This window comes from Aulonocara sp. 'chitande type north' Nkhata Bay, linkage group LG6, assembly GCF_057382095.1.
Source record: "Aulonocara sp. 'chitande type north' Nkhata Bay isolate Kocher_YH1m ecotype deep benthic linkage group LG6, A_spYH_male_GT1.1, whole genome shotgun sequence".
In the NCBI taxonomy this organism is placed as follows: domain Eukaryota; kingdom Metazoa; phylum Chordata; class Actinopteri; order Cichliformes; family Cichlidae; genus Aulonocara; species Aulonocara sp. 'chitande type north' Nkhata Bay.
The window spans coordinates 12,149,956-12,175,175 of NC_141349.1; the positions used below are offsets into that span (position 1 = coordinate 12,149,956).

General features: G+C 39.7%; 2 protein-coding genes across 3 annotated transcripts in view; one reads left to right on the forward strand and one right to left on the reverse strand.

The window, feature by feature from the left end:
* The window catches only part of pvalb7 (parvalbumin 7), a 45,490-nt gene extending 33,326 nt beyond the window's left edge, over positions 1 to 12,164 (forward strand). The window contains exons 1-5 of one of the 2 annotated variants that reach the window (XM_086294963.1): positions 6,456 to 6,610; positions 10,054 to 10,122; positions 10,288 to 10,417; positions 10,561 to 10,670; positions 11,510 to 12,164. In XM_086294963.1, coding sequence (XP_086151089.1) covers positions 10,062 to 10,122; positions 10,288 to 10,417; positions 10,561 to 10,670; positions 11,510 to 11,535 — 327 coding nt within the window. In that variant the 5' untranslated portion in view covers positions 6,456 to 6,610; positions 10,054 to 10,061 and the 3' untranslated portion in view covers positions 11,536 to 12,164. Of the gene's footprint in view, positions 1 to 6,455; positions 6,611 to 10,053; positions 10,123 to 10,287; positions 10,418 to 10,560; positions 10,671 to 11,509 lie in introns of those variants that run through there. The other variant, XM_086294964.1, reaches the window with a different exon arrangement.
* baiap2l2b (BAR/IMD domain containing adaptor protein 2 like 2b) lies at positions 11,898 to 24,111 on the reverse strand. The gene is made up of 12 exons (XM_086294960.1): positions 24,046 to 24,111; positions 23,302 to 23,363; positions 22,651 to 22,722; positions 21,915 to 22,004; positions 21,621 to 21,752; positions 17,877 to 17,981; positions 17,157 to 17,259; positions 16,748 to 16,955; positions 16,056 to 16,121; positions 14,881 to 15,217; positions 14,726 to 14,769; positions 11,898 to 14,312 (listed from the first exon to the last, which is right to left on the reverse strand). The coding sequence occupies exons 1-12, from the start codon at positions 24,086 to 24,088 to the stop codon at positions 14,237 to 14,239; spliced, it is 1,338 nt and encodes a 445-aa protein (XP_086151086.1). The 5' UTR covers positions 24,089 to 24,111; the 3' UTR covers positions 11,898 to 14,236.
* Between the last annotated feature and the right edge of the window lie 1,109 nt (positions 24,112 to 25,220).

Below are 25,220 nucleotides of genomic sequence, written 5' to 3' on the forward strand. Positions count from 1 at the left end.
ACTAACATTAACTAAACATTAGAGTTTTGCTCCTCTCAAGAAAATGTATTACAGTGCAGTACTAACCAACTCCTGGCAAAATTGATTGTTCAGTAAGTTCATTGGTTAGTATTCATATTCTTGTGAAAGCAGTGTAGCAGTTCACTAAAACTACTGGTGCTGCTTAATGAGAGTGATGTAGAGCAGAGAAGAAACAGATTCAATGGTGCTCTGTTCTGCTGAGAGGAACTGCAGAGTCAGGTATTTGTTATCTGTTACTTTTTGCGATTCTTACATGGATGAAATTATCTGATCCATTAATACGGAGTTACTCGGCACAGCAGCTTTAATTTTGTTGGGGTTTCATTTGTGAATCCAGGGAGTAAATGAACAAATATCACCCCCAAACGCATCTATTCTTCTAGCAGTTGTGTTAAAAGACATGCTTCCACACTCTGCAAGTGAGTAAGATGCTATTTCTTCTTGAGCGAACGAGGCCTTTGAGTCCCGACTGTACAAGTGAAACGTCCGATATTCTCCAGCTCCACCCCTGATCAGTAAGCACACCGGGTTCCCCTGTGTTTATTTTTAGGGCCAATATCTGCTAATCTTTGGTTAAGTAGACAAGGGATGCCCCACTGATATCAATACCACTCATACACACTTATTCACATAGACAGCTGTGGCTTGTAGCTACCCCTGCCACGATGTCATATACCACCTGTTGCTGAATAGCAAGTTGGTGATTAAAAACAAATTTAATTCCTCTTACTCCCTGTGTCTGTCTGTCACTGTCTTTCTCACATTCTCTCTATTTTCAGTCTGATGTGTGTCTACATCATTTATCTATTTCTGAATCTACTGTCTTGTATAGCAGTCACCCTGTTTTTTTTCATTGCCTATTTTCACTTCAGTGTTAAGCTGTCTTGGCCAATTAAACAGTTTATAATCACGAGTGTCTCTTCAGCCTACACTGTATTTATGTAACTCTCTCTGGCAGTAATCACACTCCATTATAACCCCAATTTGTGCCTTCAAACTCTTGGTCTTCATTTCTTGCACTTTCATTTCATTTGGGGATCATCTAAAATCCCAAACACAATAAAGAAGTCATCAGTTAGCGTACATATAACACATAATTACACATAAATAAATAAAATAAATAGCATTTTATTTATATAGCACCTTTCTAGACAGAGTCACAAAGTGTTGTACATAAGATAAAAAGCCACAAAAAGGTAAAACAGACAATATAAAACAGGCAAAAATGAACCAGAAGCAGTTTAAAAAGGTGAGTTTTTAGTTGTTTTTGAAACAACTACTGAGTCTACAGTCTTACGGTTTGGGGGAAAGAGTTCCACAGTCTCGGGGCCACAGTGGCAAAAGCTCTATCACCAGTTCTCATCTTAGTCTGTTTTATAATAAGTAAGCCCTGATCAGATGACCTCAGGGACCTGCTAGGGACATAGGGCTGTAGCATATCAGAGATGTAGGCTGGTGCCAGTCCATGCAAAGCTCTATTAGTCAAGACCAGGATCTTAAAATGGACTCTGAATTCAACAGGAAGCCAGTGTAGCCCAGATAGCAACGGTGTCACATGTGAATACTTAGAGGATTTTGTCAAAAGCCTAGCTGCAGCGTTTTGCACAACCTGCAGACGATCCAGAGAACCTTATGCTTAGACAGTGAGTTACAATAGTCCAAGCATGAGGAAATAAATGCATGTATAGCAATCTCCAGTTCAGAGAGAGACATGGACATCACAAATGAAAAATATGGTGCATATTTGGGATCATTGGCCTGTTGAAACATCCAATTGTGTCCACGTTTCAACCGTCTAACTGCCGATGTGAGGTGAAGTTGAAACATTTGGAGACAACATTTCTCCTTCTTCATTACTCCATCCACTTTATGCAATGTACCAGTACTGGCTGCAAAACAGTCCTAGAACATGACGCTACTACCAGCATGCTTGACAGCTAGTACAATGTTATTAGCTTTGAAAGCTTCAGCTTTACTCCTCCAAACATATCTTTTGTCATCATGACAGAATAGTTCAGTCTCTCTTTCAACCTTTCTCTAGAAAGCATTTGACTTGTCCGTGTGGTCAGCCTCAAATTTCAGTTGAGCGTGAAACTGTCAATTTTGGAGCCGGGGCTTTTTTCTTGGTGGGCAACCTTTCAGTCTATGCTGATGTGAAACTTACTTTAATGTCAACAGTAATGCTGGTGTGGCAGCAGTTTCTAGTGCATGACAGGCCTGAGCCTTAGTGGTTAAAGGGTTGTTCCTGAATCTGAATCAACTTGTACTTAAAGTACAATTGTTTGAACTGATGATCCAGGAATCTGGAGTTGTAAAGAAATGGTTCCAAGAGACTTCGCCAACATGTGAAAATCTACAGTCCTCCTTCTTGGATCTTAGATCCTTGGACTTTCCCATTGTTCTGTGTACTGGTCAATCCAATGAGTGCTCTCAAAGAAATCATTTTTATGCTGACAAAGAGAAAGTACCAGTTGTATTCAATCATCATCACTAATGAGACGTTACTAAGCCTTTGTCTTGCCCAGTTTCAAGACATTGTAGAATCTTTTGACCCTGTGTATTACAGAAAACCCAAAATAAATTCAAACTTGTGCACCTAGTTCATGTTTTTTTAAGTCATTACAGAGTCAACATTCATGCCCATACTGTATGTAAATTTCTGACCACAACTGTAAATAAAACTGAATTGAACTGATTGGGAAAGTGGGTCCATAAAGAGACTACCTACTGAGGAAAGTCAGCAAAATTCAAATTAGGTATGGATGTGAAATAAAAAGCCGTATCAGCAATAAATAAATAAATAAATAAAAAGCATATTTTTGCAGACCCCTGTAGGCCATTCAAAGAGAGCAGTAGAAGTAGTTGGACTCATGTACAGCGGTCACTCGCTATAACGTGGCTCAACTTTCGCAGCTTGTCTGTTTCACTGATTTTTTTTGTGCAATTTTGCATGGTTTTTTGTTTGTTTGTTTGGGGTTTTGTTGTCTTTTACAGCGCATTGTGTTCTGCATCCTGACTGGCTGGAGACCATTGTCAATCGATCTCGTGCCGTGTCTCCTGTACAGTACAGAATTCGTTCAGCTTTTCAAATTTACGTGAATCTTCAATTGCTAGCAGTGTGACTCCGAAGTGCTGTACTGTATGTTTGTAGGTTCCCCCCAACAAAAGAAATGAAAGAAACGTGTGGAAATGTTCATGCCTGTCTGAGAAAAGTGTGTAAAGTGTGTAGTGAGGGGTTTTACAGCCTTAAAACATCTATACTAATTGTAAAAAATTAAGTTGGCTACTTTGTGGATTTCACCTATCGTGAGTTATTTTTAGAATGTAACTCCCGCGATAAACAAGGGACCACTGTAGTCCAAAAAGTAGGTTAATTCTATTTTAATCATCTTTGTTATTAGCTACAGACTTTTCTTTACTAAGTTGTAAACACTGTGAAGCCACATTTCTATCAAGGATGTTTTGGTTGACACTGTCAAAAACCTTTGACAAGTCTAATAATAAACCAAGACTGTAGAGATCTCATGAACAAGCTGCAAATTCCTCTTTGTGTATCTCAGTGTCTTTCTCTATCCTCCCTTCCTGACCGTTCTCCACCCCCACCAACTACAAATCCTTCCAGCATGTTGTCCTCACCACCTCACTCCTCCCTTTCCCATTCTTCTACAATGCTGGAAAGTGCTGACGAGAGGGTAACTCAATAGAGAGGCGAAATCTAAGAGTGTCTCAGGACAGAACAGAGGGTCAGCGCAGGACATGAAGGAACAGAGAGTCACATTTTATTTTCCCTTTTTATGTTTGGTAGTCTTTTAAATTTAAAATGTTTACATTTTTTTGTTGCTATTTTTGTTCTTTAATTAGTAACGGGTTTTTTAACAATACTATTAGTCACAGTGTCAGCTGCAGTTGAATATGTCATAACATTACTACATTTTGTGCCTGAATTTTACACTGGAAACCATGGCAGACATTACTATTACTAACAGCCAACAGTAAAATCTAACCATGGAGGTGTTCGATTATTAAAACCTGTAATTAGCAAGTCATTATTAAGGCTTAAAATGTGCTGTAATTTCCAGCTTTCTCTTCCACACAAAATTTGCAGAGAATGAATATTTGATGTTGAAAGCCTAATACCTTGGCAGTGTGGTATAATCAACCATGAACTCCCAGGGATGAAATCTCATTTAATGCTCATAATGAAAATCTCTGCAGTAAAAAACAAAAAAGCCCTTCGTATCTTTAACTGGCTGCCGTTTTATTACAACTAAAGTATCTTACTGACTTTTCTTTTCTTTCAGAGATGCACTACTACAAATAAATTTCTCTGTTGGCCTTGACTAACTGGGTGCAAGGTGGCCTACTAAATCACTCAGCAAAAGATAAGCGAACCAAAGGGAGAAAAGGGGAGAACAAAAAAGGCACAAAGTTAACAACCTATACAGACAGAGACTGATAAGCACAGGTGTATGGTGTAGGAAGATATGGACAGAGAAATTAGATATAAAAAATAGGACGATGTTAAGATGAAAGGACAGATAGGGAGAGAAAAAGTTGAGGGGAAAGTTTCTCTTGGATAAAAGATGGAAAGAAGAAAGAAGAACAGACTTCTTCAGCATAACTTTGCCTTGGATGAGTTAGAAATCCTAGCAAATCAAAAAAAATTAAATGCATTTCTTTGGCACAATTCATACAGTGGAATTCATTTGAATGCATTCATAAAATGCAAGAATAAGTTATGAATCCAATATAAAGCAATTTAGGAAGGTGTTGGGACACCTCGTGCTGCCAGCACAGCCATAGTGTTCCTTGGTGTTGATCATTATTTTAAGTAGCTTTTACTTATAAAAACTGAATTTTAGTGTCTGCTCTTAATCACTCTGAATTACATTAGGCAGTGAGTACTGCAAAGCTCTGTATAACAAAGGTATCTTGTACACTGAACTTATACTGTGCTATTTACAAATCTTGAGCCACCAATCTATCCTTTATATTTTCCTTCCAAAGAGCCAGACTCAGAGTTGCATCTACAGACAACAGAGAACTTAGCAAAAGACAGTTAAAGAAAGTGTATCTTAAGGCAGCAGTCCCCAACCTTTTTTGCGCCACGGACTGTTTTATGTCTGACAATATTTTCACAGACAAAGGATAAATACAACAAAATAAAACCTGACCGGTACCAAAAAAAGAAGATTTATTCATAACACACAGGAAAAGACCCAGGGAAACTAAATTAACGATAAAAACCAATAAAAACCCTGAAAACTATAAATGTCATGCCCGAGCCTCAACTGTCGTGGCCCGGTACCAAACGACTCACGGACCGGTCCAGGGGTTGGGGACTGCTGTCTTAAGGCTCTCTGTTATTGGTAGCATGTTCCAAAAGTACATAATTTGCTCTCAAATTATGCTCTCTTCTGTTTTTTTCTGAATATACCAAATAGCCAAGAATTGAACAAGTGATGGACAAAGAAGACGTGGCAGTCTTAAAAATAATCTACAGCAGATAAACACCATCTGAAAGCCATGTCCTTAAGAAAAAGGTAAAAATCCAATCCAAACATCTGGCTTTTAGGAAAAGATCCATCTGCGGTTCACTGAAATGTAATCAAAAATTGTCTCAATCAAAGAGTCAAGAAGTCGTTCTCAAGAAAGGGAACGGGGAGAAAGGGCTGAGGTATGCCAAACTGAAAATCAGTGCCAGCAGGTCTGATGGACCACTGCATCTGAATTTGACCTTTCTGGTTCAAATCTTTATTAATATGCATATGAAGATGTGAGGTAAGAAGTGAGGTACAACAGAGACCATGTGCAGCTATCTGTAAAACACGGTGGAGGCTCTGTCATGGTTTTGGGTTGAGCGTTGGACATCTTGTCAAAACTGTGTGTAATGATGAACACAGAAAAGTATCAGAGTTGGATCCCCCATGAAATACTGTCTGATTGGTTGTAGCATCATTTATTTGCCTTACATACTGTATTCCCATGTATGTTTCCTTAATTTTCAACAAACAGCTACACCTACTCCCCATTTTCCTAACAAAATATAAAGAAACTGGACTTCACACAGTGCTACATGTGCAACTCCTTGATGGCATTTTCTAAAAGTAGTTGTAACTACAGCCTCTCATAACATGGCCAAGCCAGTGCTATTAGTTATACTGAGTGTGAGAGACAGGACCAAATGTATTGACAGACGCACAGATCAAGACAGAAGATGTGGGTACGGTCCAAACAAGACAGATAAAGTGGTATTATTACCAGTCCCGTGTGTGATATGGTAGTGCTGCACAGAAAACAGAAAACGATCACACTCTCAGGCCAACAGTGCTTGCGTCATATCTTGACACCCCCCCTCCTCCTCCCCTCTGAAAATAGAGTATAATGAGAGGTGGGCATGTTGTGTGTATGGGGTAAGTGTGTATGTGTTCGGAAGCAGCTATAAAAGTCATATTGTGTCGTCCCCCCCTTCATCTTGCTCATCTTACCTCCATCTCCTGCCCTTCTGTCTTCTCTCTGCTCCAATTCCTCTCCATCACCTTTTGTTTTGCCTTATTTCTCAGCTGCAATCATCCACCCCTTTATTCAGGTAAGACAGAAAATAAATAAACACACACACACAAACATTTACAGGTGCAAGAGACCACACATAGGACACTGGAAGCTGAAGATTTAACTGCAATTTTTTTCGGGGATTATCTGTGACAAGCAGAGAGACTTCAGCTAAGTGAAATAGTTGTAAATTACCAAGATATGAATGACACATGGGGATAAACTGTTTGTAGCTGCAGGATGTGCATCGGGGGTGTGTTTGTGTAAGCCTGAGGGCGAACGCTCCGCTAGAAACTCGACTAAGAAAATCAATCAGGAGCACCATTGATTCAGGATTTGCGAGGCCTATGAAACACAACTTGATAAAGTGAAAAGGTCCAGTCAATAAAGTCATACAGTATTAGAAGAATAACAAGCTATGTAAATATATCTTTTTGAAATCAATCCACAAATTGTTAAATATGGGGATGTTTGGTGGTTTCAGTTTGGTTTTCGCTCCTCTGCAGTAGCTTGTTTTAAATAAAAGGTAATGTTAGCAGCAGGTGTTGGTCTCGTGGGTGTTTCCTTGCTCAGGTTTCACCAAGAACAGGTGTCAGTGGCACAGCAGCTGTGTGCTTAAGTAACTTTAAGTACAGTAGCTAATGTCTGCTGTAGATGATTTTAGGTGTTGTTGGTATTCTGAAAAGAGGACTTAAATAAGACACGCTTCACTGAACAATACACTTTTCTGTGCCATGACTCAGAACTTTAACTGGCAGATATTTATATGTGCTTTAGGGTATTATGCTGATCTGCTTTTCAAATCATTAACGCCACCAGAAAAAAATTAAAATAAAAAAGTTAAGTTGCTGGTTAGAACTGTATCTACTTTTCTAAAGAAACACGACTTATTTATAGCACACACGCAGGCAAGAGTGGCTTTCAATCCTCAGTGAAGGTCTGTTATGTTATGATACTAAAATATAACCCCACATATCCATCACAGCATGCACATCCTTCACTGCAAGTTAAATAAAGTCACCGAGTGTCATTCATAATATGTGAGCAGAAACGTTGTCACTCTGCACACTGAAATAAGTGGGCGCACACAATTACCCACCCCATAAGGAAACCCAGTTACCTCGGGCTCTGTATGTGTACTTTTTTGTATCACCGTTCAGCCTATCAGAATGTTATTCAATATATTATACATATATATTATATATTATCCTTCATGTTATTTTGAGCATTTTTGTTCTTGCTCTTTTAGAGACATACACATAATATCTGAAATGAAATTATTATGATTATCACAACTACAACTATTATTATTGATGAAAAATGTGTGTTTAAACTTTAAAAGATAGCCAGGCCTTCTTCGTTTGTCTCTTTGTGTCGGATTTGAGTGTGAAACAGTTCATACATGTGGTTTAAACACAGAATTATGCGACTGAGGCCCAGTTTGTCTGCATTACAAGTGACATCACGTTTGAGGGCACAGTCATGGAAAAAGAAAGCGCGCATGCTCGTGAACACTTGTTGCAAAGTTCATGAACAGTGGGACAAAACCTGTGAATTTTACGATGGGCTGAAAGAACGTCAGTTATGTCATCTGAATGTTTAGTTTTGTGTTTTACAAAATACAAAACACAAAATCTGACAAGATCCACAACAACTAACTGGAACCGTATGACTGCTGATATAGGTAATAAAAACAACTGTGGCACGTTCCCAAAAGCAAAAAATGTTATCCCTGAGATGGCTTCATTGCATCAACGCTTTCTATTTGCATCATCTTATTGACAGGAAAAAAAATCTGCACATCTCAAGACATTTCACAAACCACAAACAGATGCTCACTAATTGGTTTTTGTTGCCAAAAACAGACACATAACAGGTGTGGTGACAGTTGAGAAGCTGATTGGACGGAAAGCAAGAGGATGACAATGAATTTTTACTTTTATCATTCTGTCCTTTGGACAGGAAGGCCTGGGATTTTCCAGGGGTCAGGATAGTGCAATCTGCACAGGGACTACTGACATGACCCCGGTGGGGCTTTGCAAGTCTCTCAGCACACGTATCCTGACTGTGAGACATATACTTTTACATACTCAGGAGCTCACATCTCTTAAAGGCACAAAACCCACTCATCAAACATCTATCTTGACAACTCAGCACTTGATCCCAGAGCTCTGAAATGACAGGACTCTGGGATCAGCTCAGGTGTGACACCTACAGGTTAAAGTCATGTACTGCAATTTAGAGGACACTGATCACAAAATAGAACCGAGCAAGCGGATGAGACATGAAACACAACAGGTTACACATTTGTACTGAGCACACGCAGCTCTACAGCACGCTTTGTGTTATTCAGCTATAAAGTGGTGTGTATTTCACAATGACTGGACAGGTTTCTTAGGTTTAATAAAGTTATTTTACAAACTAATGGAATTTTCTTTATATGTCAAAGCAAGGAATCAAAATCATTTCACATTGTGGGCCACATATTGGATCTTAAACTCCCCTTTTAGTCAGTATAAAGAATTTTAACTACATATAAATAAGTGCAATTTCATGATAAGCTGCTCGGCTTAAAATGTAAGAACTAAATGTTTTAAAATTATCAACTGTCATGTAATTATAAGACAGAGATTGGAGTCACTGGCAGGCCACTTCTGGTCCCTGGGCCTTGTGTTTAACACTGCTGGATTAAAGTGTGGAAAACATCTGCATCAACTGAGGGTAACTAGTTGCACTGTGACTCTGTGACACATGACACAGAGAACAGAAGACATTTCAATTAATAACATACAATTTAATGCCTAATTCTGAATTAAAAAAGGCTCTTTTCACACCATAAATTCCATCAGAGTTTATCCTGCAATGACTACTTTAACTGTAAAATATACCATGTACTTTAACTGATGTCAAAGTACTGTTTGACAAACTCAGCTTCGCTGTTTCACACGTTCTATTTGTCAAAATTGTAGTCAAAGAAAAAAATTGCAGGAAAGTCTCTCCTCAGAAGTGCTTAAATCCCTCCGACAGAGTGATACTTTTAAGATAACGGAGAATCCAGAGCAATTCTGGGTGCTTATTTCAGTGTACAAAGCTTGTCTCTCTCCATGGGCGTTTGCCAGACTGTATTTATGTCTCTGTCTTAAATTCTAACGTATGTCCTTCAATTAACCTCTCGTTGTGCCAAGTTCCACAGAGGCCATCTCTCGAATGCCTTAAAGATATTCCTACCAGGCCAGTCAGGGTTGAAATTCTCCTTGGGTTTGTTGGCATGGATAATCTTCTCTTAATTTACTGTTCTGTAAAATGCAACATCTGTCTAACTAAAAATACATTTCCAAACACATGTGCACATAACGAGTTAGATTTTACTTTCAGCTTTCGTATCACATCAGCTCAGCTGCAGAGCTGCTGCTCACTCACCTCTTTGAAATGCAATACCAAATTTTGTGCCTTTCATGTCCTCTCCGTCTCTCTCTCCAGGAAACAAAATGGTTATGACAGATCTGCTAAAACCTGAGGAGATCAAGAAAGCTCTTGATGCCTTCGCAGGTCAGTAACTGTTGTAGAGGCTCTGTGTTATTCTCAGCAGCGCTGCAAAGTGCCAAAAGTTGGCCTTAAATTTTTGCTGACCCATAAAAAATCTGTTTTTAAAAAAAATCTGTGCACATGGAGTTGATGTAATAAAATCTTTTATCTTTGCCTTGTCTTTTGTAGCAGAAACATTTGACCCTAAAAAGTTCTTTGAAATGGTGGGAATGAAGGCCATGTCGGCTGAAAACGTCAAGAAGGTCTTTCAGGTTCTGGATGTGGATGGTAGCGGATTTATAGAAGAAGAAGAGCTAATGTAAGAAACTCAAACAGATGCAAAAACACGCTAAAAGCAGACATGATGAAAGATACAGCTCTGCAATATAACACTGATGTCACATGTTCCTTAAAGCTGCCCTACAGTGACCCACTTTCTGCATCAACCTGCACTTTTCTCAGGTTTGTACTGAAGGGCTTTTCCAAAGATGGCAGAGATCTGACTGACGCTGAGACTAAAGCATTTCTCACAGCTGCAGACAAAGATGGAGATGGCAAGATCGGCATTGATGGTAAGAGAAAGGTGTCAAAATGTTTTCAGTTTATTCTTCAAAAAGATACAAAGAGGTGATGAGAGTAGGATGAGGACGGGGTGGGAGGAGAGCTAGCAAGTAGGCTTTCTGCACTTCCACAAATGCTGTATGTTGTGTGGGATTTTTCAGATTTTACCAAAATGTTTCTAATGCTTGATTCTTATTGTTCACATCTAGTGAAAAACTGAATATGACCGAAGCAAATTTGCAAGTTTGCAAGAAAAGACACACTGAGAAAAAAAAATGTAATGTCACCTGTGCAAGCTAACACCAACTTTTAAATATCTAATTTGTTTACTGGAATAAACATGTCATAAACTAAATCTGCCAATTGATCTTTTTTTAACATAATCATAAAAACACAATATCTGAAATGTTAGCTATGGTAACACCATTCAGCGACTTCAAGGGATGACAGGTGGAATGAATGCTTGTGCTTGGTGTATAAGGAATCCCATAAAATACACCAAAGTGTGGCTGGGCCAGATAGTGAACCTCCTGATGTGTACATTAGCGTGTGAATGTTAAATAGAAAGCAATTGGGCATAAAAAAGTGCAAGAATGAATGGGTGAGTGAGAAATGTTAGATAACTTGCTTTGCAGAAAACCGGAGCAACAGTGTGGCCTGTTGATGTATTAAAGGTGAAAGATTTGTTTTATGATATAGAAGCTTTGGTCCAGAGGAAAAACACAGTTCAAGGTTCCAGACACCATGAAATACTTGGATCAGTTTCTTGTTGGTGTTTAACTGAATATGGTGACAATGTTTCACTCATTTGTGCGCATTTACATTTTTGTTTTGCTCTCTTTTTTTTCAGAGTTTGAAGCCTTAGTGCATGAGTAGGGGAAAGCTGAACTCCCCTCTTGTTCTTCCTGCTCCTCTTTGTCCCTGCATCCACATTTTGTAACTGCGACCTTCAAACTCTTCCTCCCTTTCCTCGCTCTGGACCCCTCACACGGAGTCAGACCAGGCCTGCTCTCTGCAAAACACTACCAAAAACAGGCCAACAGGGAGTCCACCTGAGGAGGAACATACAGGCATAACAGGCACCAGTTTCACTTTTCATTTTTCTTTTTATATATATAGATAGATATATATATATTTAACCACACATGCTGTATGGATTTCAGAAGCATTCTTAATGATTTCGCGAGGATAGTCTGTGGTCAAAAAAGGTGGTACTAGTGTTGTAGATGGTGTAGATGTTCTCAAGACTCCTTAAATCTTAATTTCCTTCCTGCATTGTGTCTTGACTGGTTTTATTTCTAGATGTTCACATGTCAGTGCACTTTCCTCCCACTCCTCCTCTTTATCCACCTTCATTCACCTCCCTCACCTCAACCACCTCCTCCTTCTCCACCTCCTCCACCCCCTGCCTCTGATCAGATCATGTAGTAAATAAAATCATATAAGGAGAGCTGTGAAGAGAGAAAAGATCTCAGTATGAAATGATAATAAAAAAGAAAACTTGACGTGAGGTGTCTCTTTACTTATTGTTACTCGCAGTGAACACACAACATTGAACTCACACAAATACAACACACTGAACATCGCAAAACAGGTCAATCACTGGGATGGTGGAGAGCTTAAGCTTAACATTTTGGGAAACATGCCTTCTTTCTCAGGTTGCTTGCTCACACACACATATAAATATTTTGCCAACAGCCAGGTTTCATAGTAAAGAGACTGAAGACGTGGTGCTGACACATGAATAAAATGCTGTAGAAAACAGCGCAGCATCAGTGTTTTCTTCAAATTTCTGGCAACAAGCATACTTCCAAAAATGTTTAAATATTCTCTGAATATTTTTACCAACAGACTCAAACAAATATTAACATACAAACTCAAATTGCTGTACAAAGGTTTGTTAAAATAACCATTTTAGTTTAGTTCAGTCAGGGAGGATGGCTGATTTGGACATTGTAGCAATTTATATTTGGCGTCACATCACTATGGAGCAACAGGATCCTGGTACAGAACAGAGTGAACATTAATAACAAGAGATACAGACAGAAAGAAGGCCATGGGGTGGAGGCGGGTTGCAAAGTGGCTCGCAAGCCTGCAGCAAAACTCTTCTGGTCCTTTGTAGGTTTTAACATAAAATAAGTACAGTTCGTCATGTGTAACAAAACATGACATATTACACCTTTCTATTATTTATGTAACAAAAACTAAACCAAAATACTGAAGCAGTGTCAGAAAACAAAGCACATCACATGATTCCATAGAACCACCTTTAGCAGCGTGAAGTAATTGTGTGACATTATCAGCCAACATTGTTGTGGAGGAACTTTGATCCACTCTTCTTTGTAACACTGCCTGAGTTTATTGAGATTTGTGAGCTTTAATTTATGCATAGTTCTCTGAAGGTCCGATCGCAGAATTTCGGGTTGAGGTCTGTGCTTTGACTGAGGAGTTCAAGGTTGACTGTAAGGTTTCCAGGTCCTGTGGCTGCAAAACAAGCCCAAAGCATCACTCCGTCACCACTGTGCCGTTGGTAGGAGGGTTTTGTGTCGATATGCTGTTTGGTTTTCTCCAAACCTACTGCTGTGCATTATGGTCAACCACCTCCACTCGTTGTTCCCAAAGTCTTGAGTCTTGTGCAGATGTAACTTTGCATATCTAAGCTCTGCTGCAATATTTTATTTTTAGAGAGAAGAGGCTTTCTTCTGGCAACCATTCTATATAAGCCATATCTGTCCAGTCTTTTTCTAATTGTACTGTCAAGAACTTTACAATTTAGCATGCTAACTGAGGCTTGTAGATGTAGCTCTGTGCTTTTTGGTAATTGTGTGAGCTCTGCAAAGTCTGACTTTGGGGTGAATTTCCTGGGGCATCCCCTCCTAAGAGGTTTGTAGCATTGTGTTCTGCTATATAGTGGTGGTAACACCAGCTGATGATTAGTTAATCAAGTCAATCTGACCAGCAGCGACTAGCTGCTACATACTCTCTTAATTAAAGTACCTGTGTGCTTAGTTTTTCACATTTTTCTGTAGCTTTGCTTAATTTTTGTTAAAGAAATTATGACACAGAGTAATATGTCATGTTTTGTAGTTCAACTGGGCTGCATTTAGCTAGTTTTAAAACTTAGAAAGGTCCAGATTAGTTTTACTCTGTCCTGATATATAAAACATTACAATTTACCATAACTGTGGATTGATAAGTTCATAGTAGGAAGTTTTTACAACTAAAAATTAGTCACTCAAAGGTTAATCAGTGTTCCTTATATAAAATTATGAAAGGGATGTCGATGAGCTAATGTGAGCTGAGACTGCTCAGCGCAGCTTGTCTTTGTGGCCTGTCTGAATTAATGCTATGATCAACTCAATGGTTTTAATATTTGATTAATCGATGTGTATTACAGTATCTTCTTTGATATGGGAGATACGTTATCTTAAAACGGTACAAACCTTCTGGCCATTTCACTCAGAGCATTCACATTTCAGACATGTCACGTCATTCACTAACAAAAATGTATGTCCTGCCTCCACAACCTGATCTCACAGCATCAGTAACAAACCCTGCATGCACGAGTGCCGATGGATTAATGGATCTGAGGAGCAGATCTGTCATTGGTCGTCGTGGGACGAAGCTTTACCGTGGCGAATGGGTTTGTGCCTCTGAAATGAGAGGATGATGGAAAATGATATACAACACCACATGCACTCAACTGCTTTCTGCCAATACCAATAAACCACTCAGACAGAGGTGCACACACTCTAGGTTTAGACACTAACATCACACCACAGCCTGAGGGTGGTACATTTTGACAGTGTGCAATGAGCACTCTGTGGAGGTCTTTGTTTCAAGTAAACTTTGATCGGGGTTTATTGTTTGCAGTGGGAATTGGGATTCAAAAAGATGTTTCTTGCAGATTCTCAAGTGTAATCTAGTTTTCTGGGAAGACAATTCATAGGATTCATATATATTGGATCATGGTATATTGGCAAAGCAGTGCTGCACTGGCGTTTTTTTTTCCAGAACAATACATAACAATAATCCATAAATGCATACATAATCCATGTCTAATTACCTGGGAAACAGTGGGTTTTCAGGGGGTCCATGTGGTAATAATGCCTACAAAAAATACAAATAAATAAATGAATACAAATCCACACTTAGCACTGAAGTGTTGCGTATTTTTCTGTGTTAAAGAGACAATTTTCATTAAAGTCAAACATGTAGCACCTGGACGTCAGATGCTGATCCACCCTTTCTGTCAGGTAGGGGAGAAATGGGCCGAAAATCTCCTGAACTCCTCCTTGCACTCTGAATTGGTGGAGGGGGAGGCGGTGGGGGAGGAAGTGGATGTTCATTGTAGCTCCTTGTTTGACTCGGCTTCGTCTCCAATGCCTCTTCTCCCTTCTTCTCAGGGAGTGGAGAGATAGGCCTGAAGTCCACGGAGGCTCTACGATTGGGTGTGGCCGGGGGTGGGACGTCTCCGTAACTCTTGCTCTCTGACTGGTCGGCGTAGGTGTCACTGTCATTCAGATTGTTCATACTGTGACTTCTTAGAGAACTGCCACTGTTGGGGCAAAAGGAGCAGAATCTTTTAAGTGATTCATAGTGGGAAAAATATCTGGAATATTTTACTAAAGGATAACAAAATAACAACATGTCAAAGGAGCTTGCAAAGAAAAGCGTCTGGACTTCTTTAAGTTGCTTGAAGACGTTTCACCTCTCATCTGAGAAGCTTCTTCAGTTCTAAGGTCAAATGGTGGAGAGGAAGAAAGAGGAGTGAAAGAAGCCATCTATGTCCACTGTGAGCGACCATCTTTGAACAGAGGCGGGGGTTTACGACACCAACTCTCTGCCATCTATAATCCAGTTTTGAGATCCCTTCCCAGACGCCTTAACGCCCACTCACTTCCTGGGCCATCTGATCTCAGGAATTCGCATGATAAGGTGGGGCCAGGTTTCACAATGAACACACCCGAAACTCTGGCTGATTGGGACCCACACCCAGTTTCACACCTTGGCTCAGGCGATTAGAGGATCATCAGGGGGTCCTTTTGTCCCTCTGGGGGGGAAAACTCCCACTAGGTTTATATCTGGGACTCTCCACCATTTGACCTTAGAACTGAAGAAGCTTCTCGGATGAGAGGTGAAACGTCTTCAAGCAACTTAAAGAAGTCCAGACGCTTTTCTTTGCAAGCTCCTTTGACTACGATGACCTGGATGACTGAGAACCTTCACAGACAAAAATAATAACATCTTCTCCCAGAGCAGCAACCTAAATATTCACATATCATACAGATTAGATCCTGTGGTTTGCCCCAATATCTTTTTTTCTTGGTGTCCAGTGTCATGCCAGAGAAAGAACATTTTGGCATACAGATTTGAGATTAGTATCTGTCTCCTACCTTGTTGCTAAATTATTGGAGAAATCCTCAATAGGGGCCACGTACGCAGCAGGGAACCAGCCCTGACTGGAGGAGAAAAGACAGAAAATTAAACATCATGTGTCTTCCTGTCTTTACATAAATCAAAAAACTAATTCCAGCAACAGACTCTGTAATTCTCAGTCTTGTGTTTTTTTCAGCGCTCGTGTAGTCTGTCAACCAAACACAAGAGCAATCCTTTAAATCACAGGTTCTCAACCTTTTCCCACATAATAATCTTTTCCCTCATAATCCTAACACTGATGGTTAGATGGTTCGGGCTTAGCATCGCACGATGATGCGAACTAACCCAAAGCTGATAATCTGGGGAACCCTGAGGGAGATTTCATGAGAGACGGATGTGATGTGCCACAATCACAGAGTTTCTGTTTGTTTTACTGGTTTCTGGTCTTTTGAGTTACTATTATTTAGTTTTACAGTAATAATTGTATTTTTTTTTTTAATAGTATCATGAGCAAAACAAATTTGTGACTTGATCTAAGAGCTCAAAGTGGTAAAAGGTTGACATCTTTACCCTTTTATTGGAAAAACTCTGTGAGAGACTTTTTTTTTATAAGGCCATCAATTTTAAGATTGGGTGCAGATGATAACTGAACACTGTAAAGACGGAGCATTTCAAAAACGGCACATGCACGTAAATGTTTATTTCCCACCGCAGGCTGCTGTCAGTGCGCCCATACAGCCACCCGTTGCGTGGCTCCTGGACCAGGACGATGACAGTCTCGCCCCTGTTGAAAGGCAGGAGCTTTGGGTTGGATGAGGAGGGATGAGAAACCAGCGCTCTCATGACTCTCCCTCCTCCCAGGCCTAAAGATTCCCCCACTGAACTGGAGCGAGAGCGGCTGGGGAGGGGAGACGGTGCTGGAGGGAGAGGAAAGATGAAGGAGAAACAGAGAGGAGAAAAAGATTAAAAGAATATTAATAGGAATATTTTAGGCATGCATGAATGAATGCATATAAACAAGCAAAAATTAATACTTCTAATCTTCTCTGGCATCAAAGGTTATCAAATAATCACATATTAATATACAGCTCTTATAATTAGAACAGCACACCTCCCACCTCTAGAAGGGACTCTGCCCAGTGCGTGCTGCTCCCGCCTGGCCCAGGACATATCCTCATCTCTGGCTACCGTCTGCAGCAGGGAGCTCACTGAACCTCGCAGCTAAGCAGACACAGAATACAGATCCCACTGATCGGATTTTTTTATTTGAAGTCTGGCATAGCAAGGTTTGCTTTCAGCAGGAATATTACGATTATAAATAAACAATCTGGTGCTGGTGCTCGATTTAGTGTCAAGATTTCTAAAGAACCACAGAGACCAATGCTGGAAAAACTAAACACCATGTTGTACAAATAAACCAAGCAAATATGTGCTTACACTCGCTGTGAAGCACTTCAGCTGTAGATGATGGACTAAGCAACCTTTACAGCACAAATAGTACATTATTAGCAGAGAACAGACACATGAGAATACAAATACAGCTGCTGAACTAGACTGGGGATGCTAGTAAACATAACAGATGCCACTTATTAAGTGAATTTAACATAAATTATTTTAAATAGACTTTGGTTTATTTATTGAACTATAAGAAAAATAAGACGGTGAGACTTGACTTGGTTTCTGTTCCTATGTTTCCACAAATTCAAACGCAGCAGACTGTGCAGTGTTTCGCTGAGAAACCACAGCCACTGTACCTTGTTTTATAGTGCGTGGCATACTCATGTGTAATGTTCCTACTGGCTAAAAAAAAATGAGTAAACCTGATAAAGTGCTGGTACCTGTGCCTCTTGGTCTGAATGGGTGGGTGTTCGAGATCTGGAGACTCTGGTGTCATTCACTTTCTCTTTCCATCCCTCTGCCTTCTGCTGGAGAGATGCACCAGTCTGAAAACGGATTAGAGGTGAGCGCCTCATTCCATCTCAGTTTGATCATTCAGCAACATGACTAGGCAAGGCAAGTTTATTTGTGTAGCACAATTCAACAACAAGGTGATTCAAAGTGCTTTACAGAGACATTAGAAACAAAAACAAATAAAAAGCATGATTTAAAATTGATTAAAAACTAACTAACTAACTAACTAACTAACTAACTAACAAACAAACAAAACAGTATATAAGATCAAAAATCAAAACAGATAAAATCAGAACAGTAGATAAAATCAGTAGTTAAAATGTAAGTTTTGAAGTTTAAGCTTAAAAGTGTGGATTTGGTGCTTTATTCAAATACAGCTGAGAACAGGTGAGTCTTCAACCTGGATTTAAATAAACTGAGTGTTTCAGCTGATCTGAGGCTTTCTGGGAGTTTGTTCCAGATATAAGGAGCATAAAAGCTGAATGCAGCTTCTCCGTGTCTGGTTCTGACTCTGGGAACTGATAAAAGACCGGATCCAGATGACCTGAGGGATCTGGAAGGTTCATACTGGGTCAGGAGGTCACTGATGTATTTTGGTCCTAAACCATTCAGAGCTTTATAGACCAGCATCAGAACTTTAAAGTCTATTCTCTGATGGACAGGCAGCCAGTGTAAAGACCTCAGAGCTGGACTGATGTGGTCCACTTTTTTGGTCTTAGTGAGGACTCGAGCAGCAGAGTTCTGGATGAGCTGTAGTTGTCTGACTGATTTTTTTAGGTAGACCTGTAAAGATGCTGTTACAGTAATCAAGCCTGCTAAAGATGAATGCATGGACTAGTTTTTCCAGGTCCTGTTGAGACATCAGATCTTTTATCCTTGAAATATTCTTGAGGTGATAGTAAGCTGATTTTGTTATTGTCTTAATGTGTTTTTCTAGGTTTAGGTCTAAGACATATTGCTTCAGTAAATAAGACACATGACACTGAGAAGTGAGTTTCATCAGATGAACAAGATATTGGCAAGGTCCCACATGACTGGGATAAAAAGGCTGGGCAGTTCAGTGTCTTGGTGGAAAAAGCACTCCAAGCTCATGGCTGATGGCTGCAGTCGGCCTTCCCTTCACAACATGATGGATTGCAGCTGATGTAGCTGATACACAGAATACTAAGCTCCATCTACTACCATGAAGTGGGAAATGCAGCTTATCGGTCAGGACAGTAATTATATATTCAAAATGTTACAAAAACTAGTTATTGTTCAGTGTACCGGCTATATTGAAGGCTGCAAAAGTTTTCTTTCAAAGGAAACTTGTATTACATAATAATACATTCATCAGCTTTTTTTCTGATGAATGTAAAAGAAAATATAAATTAAGCAAAATTTTGTATTTCTGTATTATATCTAACATGTTTTTTGTTCCTTGTTTTGCAGAGCAGATTGTAGTGAGTATTTCTTTAAAAAGTATGTAATGTGCCTTTCAGCAGGTTACAAGGTTACTGGTGACTAAACTGACCCATCATCATGTCACCTAAAAATAAAAGATTTAAGGCCTTTACATACTGAACACGTAAAATTTTTGAAAATATTTCATATGTTAAACATTTTTTTTGGGACCCACCTATTAATGGAGCTTTTCACACCGACACCGTAATCTCCCAGACTTACAACATTTATTTTTCCTGCTTAAACTCGATTTTTCTGATTTCATTGCATTTGAATCAACAGATCTGACCAGTAGGGTTGCCAACCGTCCCTTAAAATACGGAATCGTCCCGTATTTCGAAACAAAAGTACACGTCCCGTATTGAGCTAATAAGGGACGCACTTTGTCCCGTAATACAGTGAGAATCAAAAGTAGTCTATAAATGTTTATGGAATTAACACTTTGTTTGAAAACATAATTCCCAGCCCCTCTCCTGCTTTGTGACCAATGAGCTGACAGCACACTTATGACAATTCGAGTATGACAATTCAGATTACCGCTCATCTCATTGGTCGAGGAAAGGTCGCTTACGGAGAAAATACCGGAAGACAACAGATGACCACAACAAGAAGCATGGCCAACAGGGAAACAAACGCCGACACGGCGGTGCAAGTCTCGGACGACAGTAAACCTAAAGCTGGGCAGACACTGTGCGATTTTTTCAGTCACGTTATTCAGCTCCTGCTCAAACTGCACGATTGACTCGCAGGGGTTAGAAGTTGGTAGGTCACGATGCAGGGTCTCACACTATACCGCCCGATGCTCTGATGCGACCTGAGTGCTCACACTGTGCCTCCATAAAATGAAGGTTATAACAGATAATCTGTCGCTCGCTCTCTCTGTCTTTCACTCACACAGACACACCACCATCAACTTTGCTAAATTGCTAATGAAAAACATGATCAGGCAGCTGTGATTGAGCAGCAGTGTAAATCCAACTGTTTTCACGGTTGTTGTGGTCGCGATAATTTTGTGATGCCACATCGAAAAGGCTCGGATGAGCTTTCCAAAGTTCTACAAGTTGTGCCTCCATCGCTTGTGTCCAGATCACACGCTGCACAGCCGTGCTGCTCCGTCTTTTTCACCAACGTTTATGTGTTTGCGCGCGAGCAGTGTGAGCGGCTGTGATGAGACCCTCACGAGCGATTGATGATCGGGAGCTGGTCGTGAGGTGTTAATCACTTCTCGTTACCCCACGTATACTACACGATGCACGATGAAGGCCAAAATCGGTCAAAAATCGGCTCAAAATGGGCCAAAAATCGCACAGTGTGAGCCCAGCATTAGAGCAGCAATGTTTGTTCCCCTCAGAGAAAGGGAAGAATGGGAAAAGGAAAACACCTGGCTGGAAAAAGTTCATATGGGCATGTGCAATGAATATCAGCGCTATGTGGCCAGAAGTGTGATAATATAATTTATTTTGTGTAATAAACAACTGCAAGGATAGATGATTACAACAAATAGATGACTAATACATAAAAGTAATACATAGATGAATAATGATGATGAGTTAAGATGCGTAATCATGGGAACAAGCGGGTTTACAAACAGGAGCAGCTGATTAGCATTAGAAAAGCTGAAATAATATTTCAACTGAAGCCGATTGTACTAAATGCACTAAATGTGCACTGTTACAAGAATGTTTTTCTTTCTATTGTTTTCTATTATTTTAAGTTAAGCAGGACAGAGTTCTTTTAAAGAAAGATTTACTTATATTCTCAAAAGTTAAGCATGACAGGCTTCTGTTTAAGAAGGAGACCTGTTTTATTGTGTTAATGTTGTCATTTTGAGCTAAAAATAAATGGCTAAATGATCATTTGTTTCACATGTGTTCATATCACAAAGAATACACATCTACTTAAATCAAATTCAAGTCAAAGGGTTAAAAAAATAATTTCACACACAAAAAAAGAGCTAGAAAATTCACCACACTGGGAAGGGTGAAGACAACTGGGTCGCCCGGCCCTGGCCACGAGGTGTCCCTTATTTATTTTTCAGGGAGTTGGCAACCCTACTGACCAGTTACACCATTACATTTAGCAACAAGTGCACTTGTAGCTCAAAGAGCGCACTAGTACTGAATAAATTATGGCAAAAGTAAGATAATACCATTTTACCTTAATCTCACACAGATGCTGCTCAGGGTTAATCAACTCTACTGTGTAGGTTGGCCAGTGTGTATGAATACCTTGTTAATTAGGAACAGCAGTGACTGAGTGAGGCCACAGTGTTTCTCTGCCAAGAAGCGATACCTCCTCTCCTCCTCCTTTAAGATCTCCTGATGGCTCTGCCGCAGGTACAGCATGTATTCACTGTTCTCCTAAAACCGCACGCACAGGGAACAATGAACATGAGGGCATGCACCTACAGTGATACACTCACAAGGTGTATTACTGGACTGTGTGTGTATTTGTGTGTGCATTAATATGAATGTGCATAATGTCAACACATAATATTTTTCTATGTATGTTTGTGTAACTACCAGAGAGTCTCTGTAGGTTCCCCGTCTGAGCTGCTTCTCCAAAGCCTCCGCTTGGTTTCTTACTTCCAGCTCGTACACTCTGCGACTTCCCTGCGGCACAAAGAAAGTTTATTTGCAAACTATACAAAAATTGTAAGAGGCTTAGCAGGTCATGTTTATCCTAGTGCTGGTCAACCGCTCTCCATCTTTGTCCTCTCACCTGCTTGTGCTGCTGGCGATGCAGCACCCCTCTGTTTCTTATTCTAATTAAGTCCAAAGATGAAATTGCTGACAAAAGAACCAGAAGCTCCGTTTTCACTCAAAGAATTACGTGGAGTGATTTTTAAAGATAAGATAAGAGAACCTTATTAGTCCCACACATAGGAAATTTGTTAAAAGTAAATCTTGAGAAGAATATGGCCTGTTCCTGTCACAGATTACAGGGTTTGTTTAAAACTTTATTCATCTGTGTTTTTAACCCGTTCCAACTTTAAGACAGTTTTAGGGTAACTACTAATTATTGATGATTTCAAGCTGATCTGACTTGAAACAAAGCTTGGAAGCTTAAAATGTACTTTGTTAATTAAAAAAGAAAAAATAAATGAATGCAATAGTATTTTGAAACTATTACAGTCGCACTGTAGGATTGTTAAAGTTTGGTTTATTTACCATAAACCAAAAAACCTAAAATAGTCCAGAAAGTTTTCTTAATTTCACAGGCAGAAAAACGTAAGCTTTCCCAATGCATTACACTCACATCAATATACTCCTCGTCCAACTTGATATTCTTCTCCATTGCTTGCAACACTTCTATCTGGAACCATCGAAACTGCAGCAGAAAGAAAGAATTCAACTGGAACAGTGATGAACCATCTGTCCTCTTGTTTAAACACAGGCTTTAATTATCAGGTTCATTGTGCTGTTTGACTAAATCTAAATGCAAATGTGCTCCTTCCTCAGGCCAGCTTTGTAATCAGAGGCCATGCTTTGATTATTCATACCACAATTAGGCACAGGGGTTTTAGTGTCAAAAGAAAAATAACATACAGGGACAAACTAGTGTCCTCGAGGCTTTATGTAGCTAACTTCGATGAAGCAGTTTGTAAGAAGTGAAATCTGCTTTTACTAGCATCCTATAAATGCTGAACTCACAAATTCAAAGATCTGGGGACAAACTGGGGAAGTTACATTGAAGCAAAATACTAATTGTAGCTGTTTTTACTCATCATTTGACAAATAATGTATAGCGGTTATTATTCTGTCAAATATAGCTTAATACCCACCAAGCATTATTTTCAGTTTGGTAAAAACTTTCAAGCAAACAAAATTAAATTCACAGAAGTAGAACTGCTGTATGTAGTATTTTAAAGACTGCAGGGATCAGCATTTACTGAGGAAATGTACCAACCACTCCCTCCATCTCTGCAGTGAGCCTCCTCTGTGTTTCTGAAATCTGGATCAGGACATCCCCTGTTCAAAGAAAAAAAAAACAATTCTGTACGGAAAAATATTTGAAGAAAGCGAAATCTTATTGGGAATGTCAGTAATTTGATCTAAAACTTTAACACAGTGTAAAACCACTTGAGCCATGAACGAGTCCGGTTGCTACGATGGTGGAAAGTTAGCCAACCCTATATACTGTGGGCGCCTCCGGCCTTGTCTATTGTCAAGGATTGCGGTTGAGCTAATAAACTGAGTGGAGCTGAAAGACTGCCCTCATCTATAATTCAGTGGCTGCCACTCAATAGGGCTCCTGGTCACGCTGTGGTTCCCTGACCTTCACAGTTAGCCAACCTACCGAAACCACATGTATGCTAGCCAACACTATCTTAATAGTAGCATAAAGCTAATTACCGCTGAAGAATGATAACACACATCTCTAATGACAAAGGGAAAGCTTCCATAAAATATAGTGCACACACACTAGCTAAAAGAATCAGTAAATACACACACACACGTATATGTAGCCTATATGTATGAAAAGAAGGAGAGTACAATTGAAATTTACTTTGTGTGGTTTAAAATCTAGACTGTGTTTGTGCAAGTGCAGTGTCTCAGTAGAGCACTCTTGATAACGATGCTTCTCTAATGAAAGCAATAAATCAAGGGTGAAACCTGTTTAGTAATGAGTCACAAATACACACACTCGTACCAAGGGAGCGAGATGAAAGTGTGTGAAGTGCCTGGTCGCCCATCTTAGCCACAGCGCTGAAATAGGCCTCACTGCAAACGCCTAAGGCTGCAACATACAGACATCGAGAGACAAATGTAGCTTTTCACATTTAGACAAATCAAACTGACAAATCTATAAACTCTACAGTAACCTCACAACCACTTAAACTGCTTCTTATTGTGTCGAACAGTTCTGCTTTTATTCATTACTTTTAAAAGACTGGCAGTGTTATTTGATATGTGATTCTGGTCTAAGAATAGCCTCGTGCCACTTGGTATAGTTTTACGGCACAGCCCCACTGCCCTGTGGCTGATAGCCTGAATTGTTTTATCAGGCACAGAGATGCATGAATGATGCATGCTGCTTGCACTATGCAATGTGACACACGTGATTAAGATTGGAAAATGTACAATGGAAAAGTCGGACAACTCGGACATGCAAATAAAAGGTGATGCACACAAAAAAAATCTCTCATCTCTGGAGAAAAAAAGGTTTTAAATTCTGCTTAATGTCAGCAATCAAATAGATTATTTTTATCAAATCATATTTTCATATTCACATGTACAAATCTCTTTATATCTTTTCCTAACCAAATAACTTCTACAAATGAGTAGGTCCTTGATAGACATTTACAATCCTGTGACATTTTTTGGATTTTAATTGCAGCTTGTGGCCTCCTTCTTAGGGTCTCCATGGGCAGACTTTACTTCAATCATCTCTGTACAATCCTGATCCAACATCTACACTAGTGCTAACAACAAAATCCACATTCTCCACAGTGTAACTGCTCCTTTCAGTCATTCACAACCTCGCTCACCTTGAAAGGCCTTGATGTAGCTGTTTCCAAGAGCAACGAGCTTCTGAAGGCCTGGGTTGAAGTGCTCCATCAAGTTCTGCAGAAACACACGAAATACAAACTGAGCACCACACCAGGTGAACTCAGCAGTGACTTGAAGCGTAACGCTAAAATGTATTTTTATACTCACCTCCAAGTGCGCCCCGGCCTAGTTTAAATATACAAAATCCTTCTTTAAATAATGAATACTATACCGGTCCCCAGGTTTCAACACAATGAACAAAAACAAAAGAAACATGATGTAAACTCACCGAATAGACAGATAAAGTTGATTTGTGCAGCTGATCACTACTGACTC